At 36.9% G+C, this 11,259-nt stretch overlaps 1 protein-coding gene across 2 annotated transcripts; it reads right to left on the reverse strand.

The window, feature by feature from the left end:
• Window positions 1-808: 808 nt before the first annotated feature.
• Window positions 809-10,711, reverse strand: LOC107658800 (inhibitor of growth protein 3-like). Of its 2 annotated transcripts, XM_016447449.1 has the most exons (10): window positions 10,581-10,711; window positions 10,379-10,450; window positions 9,403-9,503; window positions 8,463-8,528; window positions 7,596-7,692; window positions 7,255-7,326; window positions 7,060-7,176; window positions 2,738-2,898; window positions 1,248-1,438; window positions 809-1,064 (listed from the first exon to the last, which is right to left on the reverse strand). In XM_016447449.1, exons 1-10 carry the CDS (start codon window positions 10,606-10,608, stop codon window positions 824-826), a joined length of 1,146 nt encoding a protein of 381 aa, XP_016302935.1. In that variant the 5' UTR covers window positions 10,609-10,711; the 3' UTR covers window positions 809-823. The 2 variants fall into 2 exon arrangements, with proteins under 2 accessions (XP_016302935.1, XP_016302936.1); XM_016447450.1 differs by lacking the exons at window positions 10,379-10,450; window positions 10,581-10,711 and adding an exon at window positions 10,022-10,360.
• Between the last annotated feature and the right edge of the window lie 548 nt (window positions 10,712-11,259).

The following is an 11,259-nucleotide window of genomic DNA, read 5'->3' on the forward strand; positions in this document are numbered from 1 at the left end:
GTCTCCCAATTCTAATATCCTTCCCACGCTCCTACTAAAATGAGAGGGCATTTGGTTGATACCAATGTTGTTCCAGGACCAAAATGACGTTGATCCAGAAACATGTCCTACTTGGCAAAATGCATTCAATCTTTTAAAACGCACTTTAAGACAGTGTGTACCAAAAGTTCTTGATCATTTTATTCCCCCCCCCCCCCCCCCCCAAGCTAGAGACACAGACACACAAACATACACACAGGTCACAGTTGTTCATTTGTTCTATTGTACACCTTAAGAGCTCCTTGGTAAAATAAGAAACACCCTGTCCTTTAAGCAGAGCACAATACATCATCTATCCATTACACACAAATAATCCAGCAAAATCGTCACGTTCACTGGCGAGCAATGAGGCGTCACTGTTGCTGTCGTAATCTGTTCATATCAGGATCCTTTAAGATTTATCAGAGCTGAAATCACAAGACTTGTAGTCCATCAAACAGTTCAAGACTACAATTCCCAGTCTGCATCATGTCAATCCATACTATGCCAATATGGATTAGCAGGAGCTGCCAGATGCGAAGGGTCATCACGCATGGCAAGCCGAGGAATGTCTTGAATGTTTTTTAATTTTGTTTGTCTTATGATTTATTTTATTTTAGGCTTTTTCCGTTATAGATTCCAATAGAAACTAACCTGTCTAACCAACATGAGCTTAACAGCTTTAATGTGTGAATCTACTGCCACACGACAGCTTTGTAATCTTTAGATAGTGGTCCCAATTAATTAGAATTAGTGAATCAATGTAACAGTAAATCAATTCAATATCAGAATCACAGTAAGAGCACTACAAGTAGTAGTGTTGCTGGAATACTGTATAAGAGATGTGACGGGAACACACCTGGTTGCAGATGCAGTATCTGGGTTCGTTGGGGTCGTAGGTCCAGTCCACCTGACTGCTGGTGTCAGTTTCTGTGACGGTGGTCTGTACCAGCTCATGAGCCAATGCTGACGATGACGAGCAGGATGACAGTGAAGAGGAAGAGGAGGATGAAGAGGACTGGTGATTGGAAGACTTAGTGTTGCCTCTGAAAAGCCAAGCAAGAAAGTGGTTTCAAATCAAACGTATATGAATTTGATGAATACAATATGTCAGAGAAAGAGGTTTATGCTTACAGAGGAGGCACAATGTACAAAAACACCACAAAAATGTATCTTGGTGGCTCATTGAGGAACCAAATAAATGGATATGGAAACAGTGCGAGTCTTACTTGGTCTTGCGTCCTGTGCGAGAGTCTGAGCTGATGTTGGACGTGAGGGGCTGTGCGAGTGTGTTAGCCAGTGCAGAAGACGAGTAACCGCTGGTGTCCCGACTCAGAGCAAACTCCCGCCCCAAGAAATCATTGTTCTTGACAGCTTCATAACTGGCCTTGAGACTGGATGTTCTCCTGCCCTCTTTCATCTGAAAAACACGCACACAAATATTAAAGAGGATGAAGAAAAAAAATGTAAAGTTCCTATATATATCAGTGTTTCCCACAGACTTGCACTCTATTTGTGGCGGCATATATATGCAAATTCATTCTCTGCCAGCAGGAGGCGCTTGTAGAGCAGGAGAAATAGAGGTTTCCCTGGTAACGCTGTACACATAGCAGCGCTCCACTCACAAACGCTGCTTTATCAGACATTACATGCAAGATGAAATGAAAATGACATCCAAAATTTTCTGAAGACAGTCGGTTTCCTTCAGAAACACAGTTATATAAAAACACCAGCACCTGGTTTCGATTTTGAAACGTGCAGTGCTCATGTTCATTCAACGAAGTCAAAGCCTTTTGGAAAATCTATTTGTGGCGGTGAGTTTTGATATTGTGGTGGGCCGCCACAAGTAAATCAATGTACGGGAAACACTGTGTATTATATATATATATATATATATATATATATATATATATATACAGTGGGTACGATATATATATATATTAGTGCTGTCAAACGATTAATCGCGATTAAACATCCAAAATAAAAAAATGTGTTTACATAATATGTGTGTATATAAATACACACACATACAGTATTTCTTTTGAAAATATTTCCATGTATATATTTATATTCATATAACTGATATACATATTTTAAATTTATAAAATTACAATTTTTCTTAAATATATACATGCATATGTGTGTATTTATATATACATAATAAATATACACAGTACACAAACATATATTATGTAAACAAAAACTTTTATTTTGTATACGATTAATCGTTTGACTGCACTAATATATAGATAATAAATAACACAAACACGAAAAAATACAAAAAAGGGTGAAATATATATAATAAAATTTATACATTTTTAAAATATTTTATTTCGGAGCTTTATAATTATTAATGTATTTTAAATGCCAAAATATTTAGTGTGTCAATATCTTATTACAGTTGCTTGTATTTTTTAGGCTTTTTTGATGTAAAGGAGTCTCACTGGACCTGAATAAAAAACAAGAGCTTATAATAAAAACTCCAAAATTATCGATATGATTTTTCTCGAGAAACAATATCAAAGTGCCTCTGTGTTGTAAACGCTGAAATTAACATGGGCAGAGTGCCAGTAAAACATAATCTGACACAAAAATAACAGATAGGAGGAAAAAACGACCCTTAAGAAGCCAAAAATAGTTGAAACAGGAAGTAAAGGGAGGAGGGGGTACAAAGAGATCTAGAATTAGAGAGAAAGAGGGGGGGGCGCGGTGGTTTTACCTGTGCGGTGGCTTGCACTGCCTGAGCTGCTGCCATGGAAATGGCCCCCGCCCCAGCAGCGGGCCCGGCAGGAAGTGGGCTCAGGTTGTATGAGGAAAGCGACTGGGAGGAGTTGACGTTATACACGCTGTTAGAAGAGGACGTGCTGTTCACTCTGCAGCCTGCAACTCACACACACAAAATACCATTTCATATATGACCAGAAACACTTGTCCAACATGAGTCATAACTAATCTCATTACACTCATTTCTTCTGAACCATTCAGTAGTTACCACACACAGCAAACATATGTGCAGCAGGATTACGACAAATTATAGTTGTTGTTTATTTCCCTTGACACTGTGATTAGGATAAGGGCTGCAGTTATACTGAATATTCGCTATATTAGCAATGATTTTGATGGAAATTAATGTGAAGAATAAAATTATTCATAATGTTCCCTAAAGAATGTGTTGTTAGATTAGTTTAAGAATCCTCTCTCACAAAATGCATGTATGAGAGTGTTTACTTGCATCAAAATGTTTACATGGAATGTAAGTAAATTTTGCTATTTATTACCATGTATCGTTTTATTGGTAAACAATTAAAAAGATGGAATATTCATTCTTTCCTGTGTTCATTTAATAATGAACTTAATTAAATAAATTTTTTTTTAAATCACCTTTATTACTTTTTTAGATTTAGTTCTTACATAAATCATTTTGAATTAGCATTTGGCAACAATGGCTATTTGATGGTTCCTCTGACAGGAAAAATAAATAAATAATTCCGCATACACCACCGTACACAAGTCTGAGTTAAATAAGATTTTTTAAATAAATGACTACTTTCACTGAGCAAGGATGCATGAAATAAATTAAAAGTGACAGTAAAGACATTCATAATGCTACAAGAGATTTCTATTTAGATTAAATGCTGTTCTTTTGAACTTTCTATTCATCAAAAAATCCAGAAGAAAAAAAACGTATCACAGTTTCCACAAAAAATAAACCTTACAAATATTTGAAGTTTTCAACAATGATAATGATAAGAAATGTTTCTTCTTGTGCACCAAATCAGCATTCAAGGATGATTTCTGAAGGATCATGTGCAGGGCTCGCAAAATGTCAAAATCCCTGGTAGCCCTTCGGGCAGGTACTCTTCAGATTTTGGTAGCCCGAAAATTTTTTTAACTAGCCCAAATTAAAAAAGGCCTTTTTTTTTTAAATATAGAAAATCAGATAGGAGTTTAAATGTCAATCAAAAATATTTTCAATACACAAATATCAACAAATATGAAGGAAGGAATTTTATTTCACTATTTACAGGGTATCTGCAGAATTTAAAAAAATAAATTTAAGGCAATTTATGACCCATTTTAACAGCTGCACAAGTAAAATGAACACCGTATGAGTGGGGTTGGACAATGTCTATGGTAACATACAGTACTGAGCCATAAAATTACATGATTTACAGTTCAGATACAGGTTTTCACAAAAACAAAAATCTTATACAACAGCATAGCCTTTAGACCATTTTTATGAAAAGGGATAAATCAAGCATTTAAATTATGTCAATTTAAAACTTAAAAATATTACTGTCTTAATTGTTTAGATTTTTAGAAGGCACATTAACTTCTTTCTCATTTACAACTCTATGTGTTTGCTGCGTAAAAACATAGGAACGTAAGAACGGCAGAAATATAGTGCTTTCCCCGGTAAGCACAGTACACAAAGCAGCGCTACGCTCATAAACGCTACTTCATCAGGCATTATAGGAAAGATTGAATGAAAATGCAACTTTTCTGAAGACAGTCAGTTCCCTTCAGAGACGCACTCAAAAAACAAACACTGATGCCGCGTTTTGACTTTGAAACGTCCAGCGCTCATTGGCCATTTATTCAGTGAAATTATAGCCTTTTCAGGTTTAATCCAGCCATATCGTGATTTTCCGTCCCCAAATGTAAGACCTCTTGAAATTATAATGAAAACTTTTCTGATACAATTTAAGGTAAAATAAAGACATCCGCACCGCGTTTTGACTTGAAACGTGCATTGCTCATATTTATTCAATGACATCATTGCCTTTTGAAGTTTAATAACATTTATCACATATCGCGACTGTTGTCTTTCCGTCCCCAAATGTAAGACCTCTTGAAATTATAATTAAGACATTTCTTATACCATTTAACTTATTTAAAACTTTTTATGGCCTTAAAGGGTTAGTTCACCCAAAAATGAAAGTTAGTCTATAAATTACTCACCCTCAAGTCATCCTAGATGTATATGAATGGCCTTAAGTTTGATACAACTCACTTTAGGAGTTTTTAAGGAGATCTGCATTTAAGATAGCCCGCCCGTCGGGGCAGAGTGGTGATACATTTTGGTAGCCTGACTGGAAAACACAATAGCCCTGGGACGTCGGGCTAGCAATTTTGCGAGCCCTGGTGTGACACTGAAGACATGCTCATTCATCAGGAAAAAATTCAATTTAAAATTAAATACTAAAATTACTTTAAATTGTAAAAATTTCACAATATTACTGTTTTTACCGAAGTTTTGATCAAACAAATGCAATCTTGGTGAGCGTAAGAGAGTTAAAAAAAAATTAAAAGTTACCGATGCCAAACTTTTGAACGGTAGTGTAAATATTGAGATAAGAGATAAATTGTCAAATGCCTGAAAAAGTTTACTTTCTTTAAAAAATCTTTCTGTTGTGACTGACATGTGACATGTTGGTGACTCATAAGAGAGAGAATGTATGTTTTACCCGGTGTGTTTTCTTTAGAAGCGTCTGACGTTAGTGTGGAGAGAAGGGCCTCCGACTTAAACTTCTTTTCTGGTACGTTTTCAGTAGTGTGGTGTGCTGGCGTGCTGTACTTCCTCTCTGTCGAAACACACACAAAACAGGTAAGAGCACTGAAACAGAAAACAAGGAGCAGTCATTCTCTTGGAACGGACTTACTCTCCACAGTGGCGTGTGAATGTACGTGGTGGTTATTGACAGGTTGAGAGGGGCTGTCCATCTCAAGTGACCCTAGAAAAAGTAAAACTGACTTTCAGGTGAAGTTTCAAATCAGCACAAAGCCATAACATGATCAGTTGACTGAAATGCACCCAAACATTTTCAGACTACCTTTAATTTTTCCTATAAGGTACTTTTTTCCTAAGCAAGTAGTATTTTATTTGCTACACATTAAAACATCACATCTTCTTTAAAAGCATGAGGTAATTCCTAGCTTTAAGCATTATTTAAATTAGCCCTTTAACAAACTATGAAGAAGGTGATTGACAGGTGCCACTCACGTCTCTCTAGGATTTCTGTGATGCCAGCGTTATCTGCCTCCAACTCCATTTTGAACTTCGCCAACTCCTGATCCAACTTCCGCAAGTGTCTATCCACCTACGTAGAGACCCACACATCAGCATAAGATCAACAGAGAGCAGATCTCCCATAAACCCTCTCACCAGAAATATAGTCATATACCATCAATCTGACTGGGGAAAAAATTGTAATCAAAATGGATTATTGAATTATAGCACATGAAAAGCAGTGTTGATAACAAACTGTGGGGAGTGGAAGCATCCCTGAGGCCCATTCACTATCTATGTTGTGTTGCCACCTAGTGGAAACAAAATTACTCACCAGATCATAAATTTGATTGGCTAATTGGACCTTTTCATCTGCATCTTCCAAAGCTTTATAGTAATCCTGATAAACAGAAAGAGATACTTTAAAAAAAATTGTGCATATGACCCCTTAAATGCAAAACTATCCATCAATGATTAAAGGAATATTTCACCCAAAACTTTTCTGAAAATGTACTCACTCTCAGGCCATCCAACATGTAGATGAGTTCATTTCTTCATCGTAACAGGTTTAGAGAAATGTAGCATTACATCACTTGCTCACCAATGGATCCTCTACAGTGAATGGGTGCCGTCAGAATAAAAACATCACAATAATCCACACGAACACAATAGCCCTGGGACGTCGGGCTAGCAATTTTGCGAGCCCTGGTGTGACACTGAAGACATGCTCATTCATCAGGAAAAAATTCAATTTAAAATTAAATACTAAAATTACTTTAAATTGTAAAAATTTCACAATATTACTGTTTTTACCGAAGTTTTGATCAAACAAATGCAATCTTGGTGAGCGTAAGAGAGTTAAAAAAAAATTAAAAGTTACCGATGCCAAACTTTTGAACGGTAGTGTAAATATTGAGATAAACCGAATATTGTCAAATGCCTGAAAAAGTTTACTTTCTTTAAAAAATCTTTCTGTTGTGACTGACATGTTTTCATATGGTGACTCATAAGAGAGAGAATGTATGTTTTACCCGGTGTGTTTTCTTTAGAAGCGTCTGACGTTAGTGTGGAGAGAAGGGCCTCCGACTTAAACTTCTTTTCTGGTACGTTTTCAGTAGTGTGGTGTGCTGGCGTGCTGTACTTCCTCTCTGTCGAAACACACACAAAACAGGTAAGAGCACTGAAACAGAAAACAAGGAGCAGTCATTCTCTTGGAACGGACTTACTCTCCACAGTGGCGTGTGAATGTACGTGGTGGTTATTGACAGGTTGAGAGGGGCTGTCCATCTCAAGTGACCCTAGAAAAAGTAAAACTGACTTTCAGGTGAAGTTTCAAATCAGCACAAAGCCATAACATGATCAGTTGACTGAAATGCACCCAAACATTTTCAGACTACCTTTAATTTTTCCTATAAGGTACTTTTTTCCTAAGCAAGTAGTATTTTATTTGCTACACATTAAAACATCACATCTTCTTTAAAAGCATGAGGTAATTCCTAGCTTTAAGCATTATTTAAATTAGCCCTTTAACAAACTATGAAGAAGGTGATTGACAGGTGCCACTCACGTCTCTCTAGGATTTCTGTGATGCCAGCGTTATCTGCCTCCAACTCCATTTTGAACTTCGCCAACTCCTGATCCAACTTCCGCAAGTGTCTATCAACCTACGTAAAGAGACACCATCATCAGCACAAGATCAATAGGTAGCAGATATCCCATAAACCCTCTCACCAGGATCAAGGTTATGTACTATTATGTACATTTTGACTAAAGTAAAATACATTCCTAATCAAAGGAGACTTGAATTAAAGCACACGAAAAGCAACCAGCGTTGATAACTTAAAGGGGTCCTATTATGCTTTTTCACTTTTTTTTTAAAAAATCCCTTTTCAAGAATTACAGCGAACGGCTCGTTTGGACTACAGCGTTTGGTTTCCTGGCTTTGTGATATCACAAAGCGGCTCATTAGAATTTCACTACAAATAATTCCCGCCTACAGAAATTCGAATGGTTGGGTGGTGGGGAGGGGCGAGGTTGTGGTTAGAACGCTTGGTTGAGTGAGCGCATCAGACGAGATGATGAAGAAGAAGTGCTGCTGCAGAGTTAGTGCATCAGAGAAAACCAAGAAGAAGAGCTGCTGTGCTGTAGCGTCAAATTTTTGGCATGTCTAGAACAGCGGTTCTCAATTCCAGTCTTCGCGTACCCCCGCTCTGCACATTTTGTATGTTTCTCTTATTGCTTCATACGTTTGTTATATTTGACTGTAAGTGCCCTGCGAAGTGGACATTACCGGATATTCCTCCATGATTCCAGTTTGAAGGTAAAAGAGCATAATAGGACCCCTTTAAACAGCGGGAGTAGCAGCATCCCTGAGTGCCATGGCTTATTCACTATCTATGATGTGCTGCCACCTAGTGGAAACCAAGTTACTCACCAGATCATAAATTTGATTGGCTAACTGGACCTTTTCATCTGCATCTTCCAAAGCTTTATAGTAGTCCTGATAAACAGAAAGAGATACTTTAAAAAAAAAAAAAGTGCATATAACCACTCAATTGCAAAACTATCCATCAATGAGTAAAGGAATAGTTCACCTAAAAATATACACTCACCCTCAGGCCATCCAAGATGTAGATGAGTTTGTTTCTTCATCTGAGCAATTTGGTGAAATTTAGCATTACATCACTTGCACACTAATGGATCCTGTTTAGTGAATGGGTGCCGTCAGAGTCCAAACAGCTGATAAAAACTTCACGATAATCCACAAGTAATTCACATGACTCCAGTCCATCAATTATTGTCTTGTAAAATGAAAAGCTGTGTATTTGTATGAAAAATGTCCTCTCACATAAAAATCCACCAACACATTCATAACTCTTTTGGATTGTTTTCACTAATATTTAGAAAAAATAGCCTTTACACTGGAGGATGCAATTTTATGGATGGAGGACTTGCATTTTAGCTGGAAACAATGGATTGAGTTTAAATACATCTGGATGGATTTATTACAAACATACAGCTTTTCAATCTACAAGATGTAAACAGATGGACCAGAGTCATGTGGATTATTGTGATGTTTTTATCAGCTGTTTGGACTCTCATTCTGACGGCCCCCATTCACTGCAGAGGAGCCACTGGTGAGCAAATGATGTAATGCTAAATTTCTACAAATCTGTTACGATGAAGAAACAAACTCATCTACATCTTGGATGACCTGAGGGTGAGTACATTTTAAGCAATTTTTCATTTTTAGGTGAACTATTCCTTTAAAAAAATTCACATTTGAATTCCAGTATCAATATTATACCTAATACAACTGTTATTAATAACAGTAAAACATGGATCAACTGAGGTGCACAGCATCTGTTCGTTACCTTTTTAATGATTTCCATCTGTTCTTCCCTCCATTCAGGCTTGTTCTTCTTGGCGTTAGTAAAGAACTCATTAACACGCTGCTCTAGCTGATCCATCGCATCTGAACAAAAGAACAGGGGCAGGAATGAGTCAAGAACCCAACACTCAACTCACAATCACACTGATTGGCTCCTGTGGAGCCTATGGTCAGATCACTGAATTAAATCTTTCAACAGAGGAGGTGGTTTAGCCTAGTGGCTAAAGATCTGGGTAGATCATTAAAAGGTTGTAGGTTCAACACCCATAAAGGGTGATCCATGAACCATAACAATTGAAGGCAAGGCAATTAATGAAGAAAAAAAAAAGCCCAGGTCACACACCTCAAAATAACAATAAAAAAGTATATATATATATATAAAAAAAAAAAAATTAGGTTTGCTATAAATATATAAAAAAATAATAAATATTTATTTATTTTTGCTGTGAATTATTACCTGGGCATGTTCTTGGATATGAGATTAATGGCGAAACCTGTCAAGAACGACTGTCCTTGTAATAATTGTACTACTAACATGGCTAAATTAATTAGTAGTTCAAATTACTAACTAAAATGAGTTACTAAGAAGATCAAATACTCACGGTTTACACTCCATGCAAAACTATGATGAAGACTATGAAGAGCCTATTCATATCAGTAGGGAGGTATTGACAGTGTCAACAGTCAGTGGACGGTAAAAAAAAAATATATACATATATATATATATATATATAATTTGTTAAAATTAATAATGCATGCGAATCCCAAGCTTTCCCTTAGCTGAGTCACACATGTTGCTTAACTTCCACATGATGTTGTATGCTAATGCGAAGTGAGCGCATAATACATGCATGCAAATCCACCAAACAAATCCTCACTAATATGAAGAGTTTTCTGCATTAGTCAAGGTCAGATGTGATGTTTTACGGCAGAAGTGTGAGTTTAAACTGAATTCGTACTCTGCACTTGCAGGTCCATCTCTCTCATTTCCGTAAACCTGTCGCGGAGATCCATGGGTAGCTGCTCGATCACTGCCGGGAGAAGAACAGAGGCGCGTTACAGGCTAACGGCTGCGACGCATTCACGCGCACAAAACAGCCCTCTCAGACACCTAGCCCCTCTAATATAAACACGAACCATTAAAATAACTCATATACTCACTCTCGAGGTAGTCCTCAAGGTACAACATTCTGGCGGAGAGAGTGTTTCAGGCGTTTTTGAGAAAGGGTGTTTTTCGTCAATATGGCGTCGCAGGCAGCGGAGAACTGAAGGGGAGGAAAAACACAAGTTGATAGGGGAGGGGCTTACGTGAAGGGCGTGGGATTTGATTGGACGATGATGGAGTTGCGCGGAAGCTGACTTTTTTTTTTGAATGGCTTGCACGGGATTTGTAGTTCTTTAATTGCGCAACTACATAACTACATCCATCGTGGGATGTACGCAGTTTAATATGGATTATCGTGCAATATATGGGTAATATGCAGACGTATGGTTACACAAATGTGTGTTTTCTCTAGCAGTGGATGTTTATGTTGGTTTCTAGCACATAGTTCAAAACAAAATTGTTATGAATTATGTCCTCATTAAATGTGTAAAAATAATAATGAATTGAAAAAGTCAAATATTAATAATATAAATTGTTATTTTATAACAAAATAATGTTTTCTATATATATTCTATATTATATAAAGTTTTTCTTAAGAAAATTATATGTGCAGTTTTGCTTCAAAGTTTCCATTTTACAGTTGTAGTGTTTTGAACAAGATCTTCATTTATTTGTGAATGTTGTCCTCTAAATTCCTCTACACACACACACACACACACACACACACACTATATA

This window comes from Sinocyclocheilus anshuiensis, unplaced genomic scaffold (assembly GCF_001515605.1).
Source record: "Sinocyclocheilus anshuiensis isolate Anshui unplaced genomic scaffold, SAMN03320099.WGS_v1.1 scaffold283, whole genome shotgun sequence".
NCBI lineage: Eukaryota > Metazoa > Chordata > Actinopteri > Cypriniformes > Cyprinidae > Sinocyclocheilus > Sinocyclocheilus anshuiensis.

What these genes read in the sequence shown, in the direction of transcription:
- LOC107658800 (XM_016447449.1), bottom strand. Translation starts at nt 10,608, where the DNA reads ATGTTGTACCTTGAGGACTACCTCGAGA. An exon ending in GATGGACCTGCAAGTGCAGA is followed by an intron (nt 9,504 to 10,378) that starts GTACGAATTCAG and finishes TCTTTTGTTCAG; the next exon opens with ATGCGATGGATCAGCTAGAG. An exon ending in CGCACAGGACGCAAGACCAA is followed by an intron (nt 1,065 to 1,247) that starts GTAAGACTCGCA and finishes TTGGCTTTTCAG; the next exon opens with AGGCAACACTAAGTCTTCCA.